This window comes from Chiloscyllium plagiosum, unplaced genomic scaffold, assembly GCF_037043375.1.
Source record: "Chiloscyllium plagiosum isolate Xiang-an unplaced genomic scaffold, Cpla_swu_hap1 HiC_scaffold_12, whole genome shotgun sequence".
Classification (NCBI taxonomy): Eukaryota; Metazoa; Chordata; class Chondrichthyes; order Orectolobiformes; family Hemiscylliidae; genus Chiloscyllium; species Chiloscyllium plagiosum.
The window spans coordinates 72260178-72280076 of NW_028270150.1; the positions used below are offsets into that span (position 1 = coordinate 72260178).

The 19899-nt window shown below is 41.6% G+C and overlaps 1 protein-coding gene across 1 annotated transcript in view; it reads right to left on the reverse strand.

Moving 5' to 3' along the window:
- The window catches only part of LOC122555067 (cilia and flagella-associated protein 47-like), a 497478-nt gene that overhangs the window by 119408 nt on the left and 358171 nt on the right, over positions 1-19899 (reverse strand). The window contains 2 exon segments of the mRNA XM_043700727.2: positions 163-274; positions 19745-19852. Of these exon segments, the coding sequence (XP_043556662.2) occupies positions 163-274; positions 19745-19852 (220 nt within the window).

Genomic DNA, 19899 nt, shown 5'->3' on the forward strand with positions numbered 1-19899 from the left:
ATTTATCCAATATCTAGCTAGTGCGCATTTCTGCTCATTAAGTTATGGATGTCAAAAATCCATCTTTAGCATAATGGCATTAAGTTACTTTTCTGTAAAATGCAGAGTCCTAGACAAAAAACAAGCGCTCTGACTATGATAACGCTTCTTATTGATACTCACGACTTTTCTAGGATCAATCTCTACTGAGAAAACTCCTGGGTTACTGTTAACTACTTCCAATTTCAGAGTCTCAACAGTAGAATTAGCCAGAGGGATCATCTGCCAAACCCGTCTGCACAAAAAATTAGGACACAAGGCACAGTTAATACATTGGAATAATCATTTTGTGTAGATCAAGAAATAGCTGATATTTTAAATACATCAATGAATAATTCATCCTGCATGCAATTTTTAGCAGAATTGCCACATTATACACAAAGTGTTAACACAAAACATTAAATTAATAATCAAAATGTCATTTAAGTAATGGACTGAGATGCTTTAATTTCAAATTAAAGCAGTATTTTTTCTGAACAAGAGTAGCATTTATTGAGTTCCCTTTCAGTATCTATTTTGTGCTGGTGCACTTATGTTGTTGTGAGATATTTTGGCACAACGCAAATACTCAGCTGTTCTTTGGAATTATATAGGGATAAGCGGCAAATTCCCACCGTGCTTTTCCTATTAGGCTTTTCAAATTAACCTTACCTTAAATTGAAAACAGATGCAAAATCATCTACGGAAATAAAATTGCTGAATAAAAAGCATCAATACTTTCATCTTGTACTCATCACTGGCTGAGATATTGCAATGGAGATTGTACATCCATTCTCCATACAGTCTTCATGGCAATGCCTCAACCAGTCAAATCAACATTCCAGCCAAAAGCACACTTTTCTCACACAGTAAAAGTTATTGCTCCCTTTGAAATTTGGAATTCTTGCAACTGCCCTGATGGAAAACGTTAACAGCATGTCTCAGTAACTCATCTCCGCATACCTTGACACCGTCCTGTCCCCCTTAGTCCAAGAACTCCCCACCTACGTTCGGGACACCACCCATGCCCTCCACCTGCTCCATGATTTTCGCTTCCCCGGTCCCCAACGCCTTATTTTCACCATGGACATCCAGTCCCTGTACACCTCCATCCCCCATCACGAAGGACTCAAAGCCCTCAGCTTCTTTCTTTCCCGCCGTACCGACCAGTACCCTTCCACAGACACCCTCCTTCGACTGACTGAACTGGTCCTCACCCTGAACAACTTCTCTTTCCAATCCTCCCACTTCCTCCAAACGAAAGGAGTAGCCATGGGCACCCGCATGGGCCCCAGCTATGCCTGCCTCTTCGTAGGATATGTGGAACAATCCATCTTCCGCAACTACACTGGCCCCACCCCCCACCTTTTCCTCCGCTACATCGATGACTGTATCGGCGCCGCCTCGTGCTCCCACGAGGAGGTTGAACAGTTCATCCACTTCACCAACACCTTCCACCCCGACCTCAAATTCACCTGGACAGTCTCAGATTCCTCCCTCCCCTTCCTCGACCTTTCTATTTCTATCTCAGGCGACCGAATCAACACGGACATCTACTACAAACCAACCGACTCCCACAGCTACCTGGACTACACCTCCTCCCATCCTGCCCCCGGTAAAAACGCCATCCCATTCTCCCAATTCCTTCGACTCCGCCGCATCTGCTCCCAGGAGGACCAGTTCCAAAAACGCACATCCCAGATGGCCTCCTTCTTCAAGGACCGCAATTTCCCCCCCGACGTGGTCGACGATGCCCTCCACCGCATCTCTTCCACTTCCCGATCCTCTGCCCTTGAACCCCGCCCCTCCAACCGCCACCAGGACAGAACCCCACTGGTCCTCACCTACCACTCCACTAACCTCCATGTACAGCGCATCATCCGCCGCCATTTCCGCCACCTCCAAACGGACCCCACCACCAAGGATATATTTCCCTCCCCTCCCCTATCAGCATTCCGTAAAGACCACTCCCTCCGTGACTCCCTCGTCAGATCCACACCCCCCACCAACCCAACCTCCACTCCCGGCACCTTCCCCTGCAACCGCAGGAGGTGCAAGACTTGCGCCCATACCTCCCCCCTCACCTCCCTCCAAGGCCCCAAAGGAAACTTCCATATCCGCCACAGATTCACCTGTACCTCCACACATATCATCTATTGCATCCTTTGCACCCGATGTGGCCTCCTCTATATTGGGGAGACTGGCCGCCTACTTGCGGAGCGTTTCAGGGAACACCTCTGGGACACCCGGACCAACCAACCCAACCACCCTGTAGCTCAACATTTCAATTCCCCCTCCCACTCCACCAAGGATATGCAGGTCTTTGGACTCCTCCATTGTCAGACCACAGCGAAACGACGGTTGGAGGAAGAACGCCTCATCTTCCGGCTAGGAACCCTCCAACCACAAGGGATGAACTCGGATTTCACCAGTTTCCTCATTTCCCCTCCCCCCAGCCTGTCTCAGTCAAATCCATCAAATTCAGCACCGCCTTCCTAACCTGCAATCTTCTTCCCGACCTCTCCGCCCCCACCCCAGTCTGACCTATCACCCTCACCTTGACCTCTTTCCACCTATCACATTTCCGACGCCCCCCCCCCTCCCCCAAGTCCCTCCTCCCTATCTTTTATCTTAGCCTGCTGGACCAACTTTCCTCATTCCTGAAGAAGGGCTAATGCCCGAAACGTCGATTCTCCTGTTCCCTAGATGCTGCCTGACCTGCTGCGCTTTTCCAGCAACACATTTCCATCTCTGTCTCAGTAATACTCAAGTGAAGTTCCCACCAAACAGTTTCATAGTGGGGGAAGGGGATCAGACATAAGACTAATTAGAATGCAAGACATTTTGTCCCAAGCGAAGCTATTATCTACTTATTGTGATCTCCTCTCCTAAAGATACTGTTGAGTTGCAATTTCATTCATACTTGATTCACTTTGCTATCTCAATCAAAATGCCCAATAATCAATTACAATCCTTTGCAGCAAATGCTCATTGCTTATTTAATTGCAGAGACATCACAACAGAATCCAAATCACATATTAAAACGTACACATATCTAATGAGAATAATAAACAGAAGCAGAAAATGTGGTTTATTTTCACCTTTCTCACATGTGAACTGAGGATTGGTTTGGGACCTTTGTTGTCTGTACAGCTTAGTAAACAGTATTCTACTGATAATGCCTTAACATTGGGAAAATTTAACTCATTGTCATCAAAAGCCAGACTCTACGGCCACATTTCAGAATTGCAGATGAGATTGCATAAATAACTTTAGTATTTCACTTTCATTCCTGATCAAAGGTTGGCCCAGTGTCTGGATCACTGGAGACAAGATAGGACACAAAACCCATTGATCTCCACAGGAGTTGCCTGCAAAATTTGAACTTTTAACAAGCGATTAATTTACCCTCCGGGACATTGTGTAAAAGTATCTGACCCTGAGCTACAATCGGGATTTCAGACAATTCTGCAGTACTTACCTGGATAGCAATGCTGGAAATGTTGGACAAATTAAAACCTCATCTATCTCCTGAGACCCTGACATCCTATTGACACTTCTAGGTAACCCATATCCAGAGATAATCTAACTCCAGCTCCCCTTCAACAAGCTGACCCTCCCAACCATGCTAACCCCTGACCACTTATCTACCACATCTCCAGCTGACTAGACTTAACTCCCACTACCTGACTCCTACCTGACTCCACTGGACTACCCCTCCTGAGCCAACTACCCACCCAACTTAACCCAACTACCTGACTATCCCCAGATCCAATTTGACTAGTTTGTGAACTGATCACCCCTCACAACTTGACCTGACCATCCCTGACCACTCACCCACCTGAACTACCTGGCACCCCACTCATTTACCTCACTCATCTGTCAACTTTACCCTTTTTTATTACTCACTCACTCACCCATTCACTAACATTCAAACTGGACCTTTAAACTGACCCAGTGCTATAAGGGCTATGTCCAGTCCTCCCACTGATCTACAGCTTTGGAATGGATGCTGTGGTTTGTGGTTCTGGGGATTCTGGTCTCAGAAGACCCACCAGGAAATGCAGAGTATCATTGGGACATGTTAAGGTTCGAACATAGTCACAAATCTAATGATGCTTGCTGTTCCATGGAAGGTCCAGGATAATATAATCTTCTGATATCAAACAGGCCAGTTAGGTCATGTATGAATATCAGGTGTACCTTATGGTGCTCTAAATGAGCTGTTGTAACTGTGGTGAAAATCTCACCGACATTTACCCAGTGTTTCTCCCAATCTTCCAACAAAGTTACAGTGTCTTAATCCCAAGGAAACTCCACATATGAATATTCATAGATGAACTCAGCACAGCAGCCTTACTACAAGGTAACAAGGTGTGGAAAGCTAATGCAGTCCAATTTCATTAATGCCAGTTCATTTCCACAGATAATGCTTTCGTAACCTTTCTGAATTTTGCTGGTCTTTATCTTTGGATTAAATGGAGTAAAATCAGACCTCGGTCTCAGTGGCTAGAGCTTTTGGTCAGTGGGAAAGTAATCGAGTTCACTGCTCAAGATCTAGTGACTTCTCTTGGCATGCAATTCCTTTACTTAATATCATTATGAATTTGGAAATCAAGTTGAGGAAATCTCCAGACAGTCAGCACTGTTATCAAGCAGTATAAACAGCCAGTCACATTTAGGTATTTGTTCTGACAATAAAGAAAAGTAATCTCTTCACTTTTAATTTTTAGACTTTACAGATGAGGGAAAAGGAAGAGATTGGGACATGGGAATAAGATATGGCCATGACATTACTAACAAACTTTAAACCTTGAATTTCTAATCATGGATGAACAAATTTGACATTTCACAATAGACTCTGATGTCTCACTGAGATTTTATATTGACTTATTATTACTAGTATCTTTAATACTTTTTGTGATAAAAAAGACACTGAGTATCATTCAAAATGTCCAATCCACTTGATGTTTTCCCATTAACATTTGAACTGTGTCCAAAATTCCTTTGTTCCTTCACAGCACAAAGTTCACCTTATTAAGAATATAACTATTATATATTTCCAAAATATATGACTTCATATCTACTTTCACTCAATTTCATGTGCCATTTTTAGCCCATTCCTGCATCTTATCAATATCCTATTAAAGTTCCTTTGATCTTCTAAATAATGAATTATACCTTCGATTTTGTCATAATCTGAAAATTTTAACAGAATTCCCAATTGACTAGTGTACAAATCATTGAGAACTCAGTGAACCATTCCTGCTTTATGAGGTTGAATCATTTGTGTCTTTGACCCTTCTTTTCAATTTATTACAGGACCAGATTCTTTATGCCTGAACTGCAAACTACAGCTCTATTTACACAATTTACACATATTAAAAAAATGACATTTATAATTTACAAACATAATTTAGTGCTTCAATTACATTTTGTTAAAGGGTTTAAATATCAGTTATTATTTCATGGGAAATTATTGGAACCTTTCTTAGCTACTCAACACTTGTCTATTTTTTCTGTATAAATGTTACCATATAAATTTTATATACAAATTAAATATTAATCTTGTTATGTTTAGTTTTTTTTTCCTAGAAAAATGTAATTGCATAGTTAATGCTATAGATGACAGAAGACTTTGACTTCAGAAGTAAAAGTAACCCACCTCATGTCTCTGCAATGCCTGTCCACAATCTCCAAGCCACAAGTCACGCATATGATGGAATACTCCATACTTTCCTGAATAGGTGCAGCTAAAACAATACTGAAGACACGTCACACCATCCAGGACTAGGCAACCTTCTTGACTGGCACCCAATCAATTATGTGCACCATTTACAAAATGGATCACAACAACTTCCACCACCTAGCTGGTCAAGCACAGCAGATACATGCAAGTATCATCACTTAGAAGTTCCTTTCCAATCCACACACCAACCTGACTGAAGCAGAAGTGTAAGTTTAAGGATATGCAGTAAATCATTTAGAACTGAGATTAAGATAATTTTTTTCACCAAGAGATTAGGGAGCCTGTGAAATTCACTACCACAGAAAGCAGTCAAGGCCAAAACACTAATTTCTGGACAGGGTTGGACACAGCACTTGGGACCAAAGGAATCAAAGGATATGAGGGAAAAGCAGGAAGATGTGATTGGATTGGATGATCGGCTATGACTATAATGATTGGTGGAACATGCTCGAATGACTAAATGACCCACTCCTGTTCCTATGTTTTTTATGACTTGGAAATATATCATCATTCTTTCATTACTGTTGGGTCAAAATCCTGGAATTCCCTCCAGAATTACTGTGGATCATTAACTGTGATCCACAGCCTGCAGCAGTTCAAGAAGGCAGCTTACCATATCTTTCTCTAAGGCAATTAGAGAGTATTCCCCAATCAGCGACTCCCTGATTATTTTTTAAACCGTTGATACTGTTTTCTGAACAAGCAGCAGTAGCAAGTATCCAGATGTATCTTCATGGTGACATCCCATCTTTGTGCACCAGATCACGAACCCAGTCTGAGCACTTTTATTTGGCTTTCTTGAGCAAAGACTTATTAGTCAAAAATGTTTTTGTTATCCCCCTAAAGTGAATTGTTGCAGAGAGAAATCTGTGTTTTTATTTTTTTTATTTTTCATGTGTTTATACTTGCTATTTAAAGTAGTAAATGTTTTTATTTTTATATTATAAACAAAGTGTGTTAACCAATTTGCATCATGATTGAACAAGATTTGTTCATAGAAAGACAATAATGTGTGTTAATTAAATAAATCTGATTTATAGATATTTTCATTTTAAATCCATTATCAAGAAAATATGTGATTGGGCATTTTGGGATCAAGGATAAACAATTATAGTTACGTTATGATGGACAGGGATTCTTCTTGTTTTGATCATAACTTTCCATAATGTGCTAATTCTCCATTCTCACCCAGATTTTGTTAACGAGATAAATAGGATAAGAAGGATGTAAAGCAGCATGGAAAAATTATCAAACTTTTGCCTGTTTTATTAGCTTACCAAATACATAAGGTGGTTAAATAATTGTTCAAAAATTGTTGTTATGGAAATACCTCCAAAACTATGGTCAGGAATTTCCACTGGATTTAAATTCTGAAGACAAATTTCTCAGCTGATGACAGCAGATAACAACATTGGTCAGTGCCAGCATTCTGCACAAAACAGAAATTTAAAGTTCTTCCTCAAGAAAGTGACTGATCCCTGCTCCTTCACAAGGGTAAAGGGCAGCAACTTCTCTCGCTTACCTCACACTCACAGGGTCAGTCTTACTTGACCACTGCACAGACATCTCACACTCAGTCACAGTCTGCAAGTCTCAGCATCACTGCATGGTGTGCCCTCTGTTATGGACCAGGCCAGACCCCTCAAAGCAGTTCAAGAAAGTAGCCCAGACCTTAAATTTGCTAGCTGTTTTAAGCAGGTGTAACACAGATATTCTCGGAGGGATGCAGTTGGTCAAACCACTTTGTTTTAAACAAAACAGAATTTATTTACAGTATTACCAAATAAACAAACAAAAGAGAACAGAATACCTAATAACTTAAGATTAGCGTAGTGCTGGAAAAGCACAGCAGGTCTTTTGCCCAAAACATTGATTTTCCTGCTCCAAGGATGCTGCCTGACCTGCTGTGCTTTTCCAGCACTACTCTAATCTTGACTCTAATCTCCAGCATCTGCAATACCCACTTCCACCTACCTAATAGCTTAACCCATCTGAACACCCAACAGATCATTCCAATTTAATCAAGATATTCCAAATACTTGCAACAATACCCATAAACACTCCTTGGCACAAAAGGTAAAATCAAACACAGGGTTTTAGAGGAAAGGACCTGCTTCATTGGGGGTCGAGAGTGTGTTGCTGGAAAAGCACAGCAGGTCAGGCAGCATCCGAGAAGCAGGAAAATCCACGTTTTGGGCAAAAGCCCTTCATCAGGAAGGGCTCAACCTCTCTCTTTATCTCATTGCAGGAGAGATTAAGAGGACCAAGGCCAGAAAGATGGTGGGGTACTAGATATGAAGACCCCCACTGCTTTCAAGGATGAGGCAATGAACAGTTTGGAAAGACTGGGACCATTCCTGCGGTGAAGAGGAGTGAAGCCTAAATGACACTGCACTCTGTCCTTCTCAGATGTGCATGAAGACAAACACTTTGGTCTGCTTAAAATTATTCTACATTATCACCATCCACTCCTTTTGCTTCTCTTCTGCTGGTGCTAGCCTCAAACAGCAGAAGTGTCACCACCTGTGCCAGCACCATCTCTGAGGAGAAAGCCTGTGGACCCTCACAGGATGCATCAGCAAGGTGTTCACCTGCGCTCTCCATCACTACAGAGACAGTCAGCTCAATAGTTACTCTAGCCAGATCAGGCCTACACACAATATTTTTTTACATCGCAGGCCTGCGTCTTTAGTTACTGAAGTATTGAGTATCTTGATTGCGTAGAAATAAATTGGGAAGGGGAAGCTAATTTTTGAATAGAATAGAATTCCCACAATGTGGAAGCAAGCCATTCTGCCCATCAAGTCCACATTGACTCTCCGAAGAGCATTAAACCCAGACCCCGCCTCCTAAACTATCCCTGTAATCCTGCATTTCCCATGGGTACTTCAACCAAGCCTGCACATCCCTGTACACTAGGGCAATTTAGCATGGCCAATCCACCTAACCTATACATCTTCAGACTGTGGCAGGAAACTGGAGCACCTGGAAGACACGGGCAGAATACGCAAACTCTACACAAACAGTCGTCCGAGGGAGGAACTGAACCCATTGTGAGGCAGCAGCGCTAACCACTGAGCCATCGTGCCACCCTGTTGGTGAGTTGCACAATTAATGAGATGCAAATGTCTTATGTAGGCTTCTTGCGACCCGATAGCGAGAACCAAGGCTCCAATAGATTGTTGTATCAGGCTTAAAAATTTAAATGTTGTTTCTCTCTGTGCCGATGCTGCCAGAGCTGTCAAGTTTCTTCAGCATTTTGTTTTTACTTGAAACATCAAGTAATTACATTAGATATTTTAATTTTTGCAGTAAAATTAGCAATGCACATACCATACAAAAAAAATCTGAAGTCATTGACTCCGTTGCATATTGACTCGCCTGCCTTCATCAAGCTGCAATGTATTAATTAAAACTTCATGTCTTTTTAATGAACATTTTAAAATGACGAAATATGCTTTAATTGTTGATAAATTACAGTCTTCATCACTTAAAACGGTTGCTTATATCAGCCAAATAATAAATTGTCTGTTTGCATCAACATCAATTTTAAAGTCAAACCTTCTTAAGTGCCCTGTTTATTTTGTGCACATGGGCCAAAGTAGAGAGTTGGAGTTTGCCTTCAACCTAAATGAACCAGATTAAATCAATTGTTTAATTATTGCAACTTGTGATAACTTTAGTTGTGTCTAGATGAATATCGGTTTGAAACATCAGCCATTTTGTGTTCAGATACAAATACATATACTGTGTCATTTCAATATCTTTACTTTTCAGTTCTGAGGAAGGGTCACTTGACCCAAAGCATTAACTCTGATTTATCTCCAAAGGTGCTGCTGAGCTTTTCCAGCAATTCCTGTTTTTGTTTTTTTAAAACTTTTAATATTGGCCAGCCTTCTTTAACAGTGCAGTGTCAAATTTAACTGTCCTCTCTCTGAAAATCTTACAATTGTAATTAAAAATTAATTTTCAACTTTTAAAGCTGCCAGATATATGGGCCATTGCCCTTGTCAGACTGCACTTATTAGATCCGGCATAGTTCGTCTACTAGCCATTCGGTAGACTGCAACTTTCTACAAGCATGTGTGATTTTCTGCAGTTATTCCACATGATGCAAAATCTGGGAAAACAGGTAATATAAATTTATACATCTTTACAAATGCTTTCTAAATGAAGGACTAAATGTAGGATTGTTAGAAAACTAAATAATGTAATCATGTCCTAATTTTTAACAAAAGGTGTGATAAAAACATGAACATCAAATAAAGCATTGTAGCAGAAACAATCTGCTAATACAATGCATGGATAGAAGAATAAGTTAGCCACATACATTTATTCAGATTGCAACTTTACTGTTACAAAGATAGGATTGGGAGCTCTGTTGGAAAACAAATTGTCCTTATCCTAAGCTAAATTATCATAGTATCACAGAAAATAGGAGAGACCCATTCTTTGGAACAGTGATACAGTAAGTTATATTTACTGCCCCTTTCGCATATCCAAGTCAATTTTCCCCTCAACATGTTTATCTAATTCAAAGATAGTAGTGAATCTGTTTAAAACATGTTCTCAGGTATTGCGTTCCAGAACATGCCAACTCCTTGCTAAGTAAAAAGCCCTCATTCATCTCTGGTTCTTTGGCCAAATCACCTCAAATCTGTGGCTTCTGATTTCTGGTGCTTCTCAAATATCAACAGTTTATCCTTATTTACTTGACAAAAACATTCATTATTTTAAATGCCGCTTCTTAAATCTTCACCTTCTTCTGGAAACATCCAACAATTTATAGTACAGAAGCAGTCCATTTTGGCTGCTGTATCTGTGTCAACCAAAAATAGACTTATCCTGCCTAATGGTACTTTCTCATTCTTGGACAATAGCTTTAAACGTCATAGTACATCAAGTACATCTCTGAATAGTTTTCATTAATGCAATAACAGTTTTTATCCCTCACACCCTTTCAGGTAGAGATTTTAAGACCCCCACCAGCCACTGGGTAGAAATAATTCTTCTTAATTTCCCTATGATCTCTTTCCCAATCAATATAAATTTGTACTCTGTGGTGAATGACCTCTTTGCTAGGGCAAATTATTTTAGCCTATCCACTCTATCTAGGCCTATCTCAATGTTAGACACCTCTGTTAAATCCCCGGTTGTCTGCTGCCTCCTTTGAACGAAAGGAAAGATTTCCATTGTAGTGATTAGAACGAGGTTGAACAGGTGGATCTCATTGAGTAGAAATTCCCTGATTGGCTCAGATTAGCAGCCCCAAACAGGAAGCTTGGCTGACATATAAACAGGAGTCTCAGAATGTCTCCTCACTATTGGAATCGGCTCTGAATTAGCTGGTCAGAGTCCATGTACTGTGCCTGTGTAATTAAAAGGTTATTGAGTGACAGGATACCAGCCTCTCTTTGGTTATTTCAGATTTGAGGTGATTTGGCCAAAGAACCAGAGATGAATAAGGGCTTTTGGTTATTTCAGCCATCTACCCAAAATTTCCAAAGCTGGTAATGTTTTCTTAACTCTCTCCTGTACTCTCTTTCAATGAGATCACATCCCTCCTGTAAGGCAGTGACCAGAAGTGCAAGCAGTACTGCAGTTCTGTCTTAACCAGTATTTTATTTGGCTCTAGCATAGTATATATCAGCTGGTCTAAGATATGCTTCAGCTATGAAAGAAAAGCATTCATATGCTTTCTTAATTACTTTATCTAGCCATGTTACCCTGAAGGATCTTTGGAGATGAACTCTAAGGTCCCTCTGTTCCTCCACGTCTCAGCATCCTGCTGTTTATCGTATACTCCCTTGGTTTGCCCTCTGCAAATATTATTTCACACTTTCGAGGACTGAATCCCATTTCCAACATTTCTACCCAGTCCTTTAATTGTTTCCTACAGTTGTACAGGTCCATTTCTCATGAATGACACACCCAATTCGGTATCACCTACAAACTTAAGGGCCGAGTACAATGCGCTGAAAAGACCTTCAGACATAAATACATGTATCAGCATTACATTTTGCTCCCTGCCACTGAGGTAGTTGCATTGAAACCTATACGTATTTGTGCTGTGTGGGCTGGCATCCTGTCAAATTAAGTACAGGACATTTCACTGGTAGCTACAATTGACAGATATTCCAAACGTAGATGCATTTGATCCTGCCTAGTAAAAAAGGCAAGATTTGTTGCATTTCCTTGAAGACGTCACTGAGGAACATTTCAAAGAACAGAGTCAGTTTTGCTCAGTTGATTAGAGGCAGTCAAAGTAGAAGGTTGCTACTTTCAGATTGCTGGACAGTCACATAGAGAGGGGTAACAGAAGAAGTTCCACACCGAAACAGTGTTAGTATAGGAGGTACTCAGCAGTTAGGGCTCACAAACCCTAGCAGTCAGTAATTTGAGCAAGGATTTCTAACGTGGGCTTAGAAAAATCCTTGGAGCTGTTTGGAGCAATGGGGCCTTGGAATACAGAGGAACCACGATTGTCCAAATATCAATTGTCTGAATTTCGGATTATCCGAAGAAGATCTCAAGGTACTGATAGAAACATTACATCAAAGAGGTATTTCAACATTTTTGGGGGGGGTGCAGACAGGTGGGGTGGGGGGTCACATACAGTGTGCTGCTGCCTAGCCTCCTGAACAGGAAGTGGTTTTAGCAAGTGCTCGCTATATCAATTCCATTGAACTGATGGGGGGGGGGTGTGGGAGGCTTCAGAAATGCTGCAGGTCCCTTACGCACAAGTGTGTGTCTGCTCAGAAACAAACCCTGAGACAGAGAGAGAGGGAGCAAGGCAGGCAGAGAGAGGAAAAAGCAAACTTCAGAAAACTCCAAGCCCCAGAGGGGAGGCATTGAATCAATTAACCAAATAATCAATTATCCGAACAAAATAGTACCCAACCATCTCGTAAACCCTGGGAATCGTTGATAGTTTAGTACAGCTGAGATTGTGGATGAAGGAAGCCCAAAGACAGTATTTGTTTGGTGCAACTGAAAAATAATGGAATTCAGGGAAAACCCGGCATACTAACCAACTAATTGAAACCAACTGACTGCAAAAATGGTGGAATTGTACCGTGAGTAGATGCAGGAGTATAGTCTCAAGAATTCAAAGGAGCAAAGCTGCAAGAAAAGAGATTCTAATACCAGGTTCTGAGCAGTCACTGAGGCTGGCCATAATGGAGTGGTGTTTGACAGTCTGAAGTTATATTTCAAAAAGTGAACAATTTGAACTCTTTGTAAATTCAAAATGGGATTTGCAGGGATGCCAAGAGTCATTTGGGATCTGTCTTGCCTGTATTTGATATTTAATGTGCTCTCTCAGGTGTGTGATGATAGTTTGTCTGTTAATTCATACTTGTGTTAGTTCTGAATGATGAATATCTCTTAGATATTATGTGATAGCTTACTTTTACTTCTCTAATTTCTGTGAAGTTTGGTTTGATTGTTCAAGACTATGGAACATTATGGTTTTCTATTTGTATGTATCTAGATCTCAAACTTTATCTACTTTAAACAAAACGTTATCAGCCCCTACTAGTCCATAAGCTAGATTTGGCAGTCTTGCTGGGGAATTGTAGCATGACTTTGTAGCTAACTTGTCATTTACAGGGGAACCTTGATTATCCGAATAAGATGGGTGGGCACTATTTCGTTCGGCTAATCGATCATTCGGCTAATTGATTAAATGCCTTTCCTCTGTAGCTCGGAGTTTTTAAAGTCTGCTCCCCGTTCAGGAAACTGCAGAAGCACACAGCGCGCGAGCCCTCACCCCAACTCCGCCTCTGTCCAACACCTCCCCCTGCTCCACGACACCACCTCCCAACCGTCCAACACCTCCCCAGGCCCCTCTCCGGGGCAGCTGGACTGGACACCGACAATAAGACTGTTGCTGCTGCTGCCTTTGAGAGGTAAGTCTCCAAACAGCGCATGTGTCTCACTCACACACACACAACACACACGTTGACAGGTTCCACCTCTGCAGAACTCCAGGGAAAGTGTGGGGAGAGAGAGAGAGAGAGAGAGAGAGCGGGAGGTCAGTCATTTGGAGACGGTGCCTGTTTAATTACTGTAAACAAAAGACGCGGTCACTGTTGGAAACATGTCTTTGATGTAGTGTTTCTATCGGGACCTCGAGGTCTCCTTCAGATAATCCGATTTTCGGATAATTGGTATTTGGATAATTGAGGTTCCTCTGTGATTGTTTTAGCTATTACTTTCCTGACCAGAATGCCATCTGAGTCTTCATTAAAAAGCTTGCTGAAATCCATGCTGACGACGTTAAATCACTCAAAATGTTCCTATTGACATTTTTGTTGCCCATTCAAAAAAATTCAATCAAATTAGTTAGCCACAAACATCCTCTAACAAATACATGTTGAGTGTTGTTAATTAATCTGTACCTTTCTAAATAATGACAAATTTTAGCGATTTTTGAGAAGGTTTGTAGCTCAGGTTAATGATAAGTTAGCTTGCTGAGCTGAAAGATTTGTTTTCAGACGTTTTGTCATCATACCAGGTAACATCATCAGTGAGAGTCTCCGGTAAAGCACTGGTGGTATGTCCCACCTCTCTATTTATAGGTCTTGGTTTCTTGAGGTGGTCTGAAAGCAAATCTTCCAGCTCAGCGAGCTAACTTACATACTTAATGACTAATTTTGTCCTCCAGTACATTTTCCAATAATTTTTCAGCACCAAGGTGAAACTGACCAGCTTATGCTTATTCAGTTTCAACCCTCTGCCTTTAAACAACAGTATGACATTTGCAACCATAGTCCTCTGACATCAGGTCTGTAGTCAAAGAGATTTGGAAAATGATGGTCAAATCCTCTGTGATTTTTCTCCCTCTCTTAGCTTTGCAGTCTTGGCAGCCTGGGACACATTTTGTCTGTGTCCAATGATTCAGCTACTTTGAAAGATGCTTGTCCCATAAGACATAGAAGCAGAAATTAGGCCATTCAGCCCAGCAAGTCTGCTCCGCCATTCAATCATGGCTGATAAGTTTCTCAACCCCATTATCTTGCTTTCTCCCTGTAACCCTTGATGCCCTTGACAATCAAGAACCTATCTCTGTCTTAAATATACTCAATGACCTGGCCTCCACAGTCTTCTGTGGTAGTGAATCCCATAGATTCACCACTCTCTGGCTGAAGTAGTTCCTCCTTACCTCCCTTCTAAAAGATTTTCCTTTTACTCTAAGGCTGTGCCCCAGATCCCAGTCTCTTCTGCCAATGGAAACATCTTCCCAACATCCACTCTGTCCAGGTCATTCATCATTCTGTAAGTTTCAATTAGATTCTCCCTCATTCTTATAAACTCCATCAAGCATAGTCCCAGAGTGCTCAAATGTTCCTTACATGTTAAGCTTTTCAATTCTGGGACCATTCTCGTGAACCTCCTCTAAACCCGCTACAAGATTGGAGGACATCCTTCCCAAAACTGCGCACAATACTCTAAATGCAGTCTGACCAGAGTGTTATAGATTCTCAGACGTACATCCCTACTTTTAAATTCTGAGTCCCCTTTAATATGTTACCTCACTATGTTTATCCCATGCAATATTTCACATGCTTCCTCCTGAACAACAAGGTCTACTTTTCTCCTCTTCTGTGAAGAAGACACACTCATTTTTAGGGAACAGCTGCCTAGATACTGTGGGCAATTAAGCATGGTCTATCCACGTAAACTGCACAGCTTTGGACTGTGGGAGAAAACTAGAGCACCTGGCGAAACCCACTCAGACATGGGGAAAATGAGGTCTCATTCCTGATGAAGAGAATGCTCAAATCATCAATTGTCCTGCTCCTCGAATGCTGCCTGACTGGCTGTGCTTTTCCAGCACCACATTCTCGACTCTGATCTCCAGTATCTGTAGTCCTCAATTTTGCTCAGTAGTTAGCACTACTGTCTCACAGCATCAGGACCTGGGTTCAATTCCAGCCTCAGGTGACTGTCTGTGTGGAGTTTGCACATTGTCCCCATATCTGTGTGAGTTTCCTCTGGGTGCTCTGGTTTCCTCCCACAGTCCAAAGATGTGCCGGTTAGGTGGATTGGTCATACTAAAATTGGCATAGTGTCAAGGGATGTGCAGGCTTTGTGGATTAGCCATGTAGAATGCAGGGTTATAGGGATAGGGTAGGGGGAGGGGTCTGAGTGAGATGTTCTTTGAAGGGTCAGTAACCATTTGCAGTGACAAAAATGCAGTAACCTGTAGCAGAGCCTATGAGGCCTCAGTTGCTCTATTGCAAAGGCTATCCCAACATCTCCTGCAGCTGGAAGAGCTCAGATTAGAAGACGGCAATTAGGATTGGTATGGGACAGAATTGCAGGCATGAAGGAAATGATCAGTAGAACAAGTAAAGGGATTTCTTCGCCATTAAAGTTTGCATCACGTTGTGTGTGTAGTATTTTTAGTTTGTGGAAGAGTGCTGAGAATCTCATTCATCTCATGATTCACATTTTACATGTTCGTCTGCAAATTTCACTAAAGTCTTGCCCATGAAGCTTCCTTTCCCTGCTTACTCCATTCTTCTGATTTCAAGATTTTTGACAAATTTCATTTTCTTCATACTAGAGGCTGCTTGGTGAGGTGTTGCTCTCTGAAAGGTTCTTGTTAAATTTGTTCACCTCTCAATATCTCTCTTCTGATTCCTAAGCATATGTTTGGTCACTGTTACTAATCTTTCCTCCTTTAATGTCCACATTCTTAAACCTTAAAAAATAAAATCCTGTTGGCGTATTTCAAGTTGCAGGGAGTACTACAAGGCAGGTTGCACTTCACCAGTAACATTAGCGTACCACAGCTCTTGGAACAAAGAACAACAAAGAACAATACAGCGCAGGAACAGACTCTTTGGCCAATTAAGTCTATGCCTACACATTTAGCCCTTCCATACTAAAACTGTCTTCACTTACAGGATTCGTATTCCTCTATTCTCTTCCTATTCATGAATTTGTCCAGATGCATCTTGAATGCTGCTGTTGAGTCTTCTTCCACTACCTCCTCTGGCAGCATGCTCCAGGCACTCAACATTCTCTGTGAAAGCCTTGCCTCACACATCTCTTTTAATCATCCCCCCGCACCTTGAACCTGTGTCCCATAGTAACTGATCCCCTCCACCCTGAGAAAAAGCCTCATACTTCCCACTCTAACCATGCCATTCACTATCATATAAACTTCTATCAGGTCATCCCTCAACCTCCTGTGTTCCAGTGAAAACAGACCCGGTCTATCCAACCTTTTCTCATAACTAAAATCCCTCATACCAGGCAACATCCTGGTAAACTTTTTCTGTACCCTCTTCAAAGCATCCACATCCTTCTGGTAGTGTACTGACCAGAAATGTATGCAATATTCCAAGTGTGGCCTAAGTAAAGTTCTATAAAGCTGCAGCATAACTGGCCTGTTCTTAAACTCAATGTCCCTTCCAATGAAGGAAAGCATGTCATAGGTCTTTAATACCTTGAGAAAATGAGGATTGCAGAGCAGAGGACTGCTGGAGATCAGAGTCGAAAGTGTGGAGCTGGAAAAGCACAACAGGTCAGGCAGCATCCGAGGAGCTTTTCCTGATGAAGGATTTATGCCGGCAATGTCGATTCTCCAGCTCTTCGGATGCTGCCTGACCTGCTGTGCTTTTCCAGCACCATATTCTCGTCTTTACTACCTTTACTACCCTACCGGGGCAGCACAGTGGTTAACACTGCTGCCTCACAGTGTCAGGGTTCCAGGTTCAATTCCAGCCTCCGGCAACTGTCTGTGTGGAGTTTGCACATTCTCTCCGGGTGCTCTGGTTTCCTCCCACAGTCCAAAGATGTGCAGGTTAGGTGAATTGGCCATGCTAAATTGCCCGTAGTTTTAGGTGTAGGGGAATGGGTCTGGGTGGGTTGCTGTTCGGAGGGTCATTGTGGACTTGTTGGGCCGAAGGGTCTGTTTCCACACTGTAGAGAATCTAATCTAAAAACCTTCCTGCGCTGCCACCTTCAGTGATTTGTGGACCTGATCCCACTGCATATCAGTACTCCTAAGGGTTATGCCATTCACTGCAAAATTTTCACCTGTACTTGACCTTCCAAAATGCATCATCTTATATTTGTCCAGATTAAACTCCATCTGCCACTTTTCTGCCCATGCCTCCAACTGATCCATATCTTTCTGTATCCTTTGATAATCCTTCTCACTATCTGCAACTTCAACAAGCTTTGTATTATCACAAACTTCCTAAATTAGGCCAGCCACATTTCCTCCAAATCATTTATGTAGACAGCGAACAGCAGAGGTTCTAGCACTGAATCCAGTGAAACACCACTAATCACACCCCTCCATTCCAAAAAGCATCCTTCCACCGCTACCCTGTGTCTCCTATGATTAAGTCAGTTCTGTATCCGTCTTGCCAGCTACCCCTGCTATCATGTGACTTCATCTTTTGTACTAGTCTGCCATGAGGGGCCTTGCCAAAAGCTTTACTGAAGTCCATGTAGACAACATCGATTGCTTTTCCCTCAATCATCTTTGTCACCTCTTCAAAAAATTCAATCAGGTTTGTGAAGCCCAACCTCCACTCCACAAAACTATGCTGTCTATCACTAATACATCCATTTGCTTCTAAATGCAGAAAGATCTTTCCCTGGAGAATCTTTTCCAGTAACTTCCATACCACTCTTGTGAGGCCCACAGGCCTGTAATTTCCAGGATTATCCCTGTTACCCTTCTTAAACAATGGGACAACAGAGACAAAGCTCAAAGTTTTCAGAGTTATGTTGTGTGTCAACAATAATAAATTTGAAGACTGCATTTTAAAGACTGACTCTGAATAATTAAAATGAAATTTCCATGAAATAAAAGCACATGACAGATAGGCATGACAGTCATGAATAGACTGGAAAGTGTTATCAGAAATGCAACAACAGAAATTCACACCATATACATATCATTTTATTATACTTATATCACTGTACCCTAAAGGTGCTCAGTTATTATATTTTCAGTGAATTTTCCACAACTGCATCTTACTGCAACTATACAAAGTGCTGATGAGAACACATCTGGACAACTGAGAGTAGTCTTGGTCCTATTAAGGAAGGAAGGACATAATTTCATTGGAGGCAAGTCAGAGAAGGTTCAGATGATCCCTGCATGAAGGGATTGTCTAATGAGCAAAGGCTAAACAGATTGGGTCTCTACTCAGGTTAAAAACAAGGACTGCACATGCTGAAAACCAGAGTCTAGATTAGAGTGGTGCTGGAAAAGTACAGCAGGTCAGGCAGCATCCGAGAAGTAGGAAAATCGATGTTTCGGGCAAAAGTCCTTCATCAGGAATCTCTATTTTGCCCGAAACGTCGATTTTCCTGCTCTTCGGATGCTGCCTGACCTGCTGTGCTTTTCCAGCACCACTCTGATCTAGACTCTGAGTCTCTACTCAGTGGAGTTTAGAAAAAAAAAAGTGATCTCACTGAAACATACAGGATTCTTAAGGGGTATGACTGGGTAAATGCCGAGAGGATGTTCCCCTCGTGGGAGAGTTTTGGACCAGAGGGCATAGTCTCAGAATAAAGGTGTGCCAATTTATGACTGAGATGAGGACGAAGTCCTTCTCTTAGAGAGCTGAGTGTCTTTGCAACTCTTTGTCATGGGGGTAGAGTTCTTGAGTACATTTAAGGCTGAGATAGATTCTTGATCAATTGGGGAATCAAGAGTTACTGGGAAAATACAGGAAAGTGTCTGGACAGCGCGCAAAACAATACTTTTCACAGCATTTCAGTGCATGTGACAATAATAAATTGAATAAGGAATATTGGATCAGCCATGTTCTTATTGAATGGTAGACCCAGCTGAAGGGGCTGAATCATCTACTCATGTTTCTGTTTCTTATGGTCTTAAAAGCAATGATAAGGAACCATTACAAAGTTTTATGTTGGATACTTATGGGGTTAACAGTTATGTTTACTTAGAAATTACTTGTTACATAATAGAGTACTTACTTTCCCAGCTCGCACTGCAATTCTGGAAGGGAAATTGGTGTTGGCTTCTTTGCAGTGAGGTTTAGTTCATACCAAAATTCCCCAATGCGATCTGAGTGGAAGGTCACACTGCAAATAAGATCAGACAGGAAATTTATTTTTTTCACTCCTCAAAA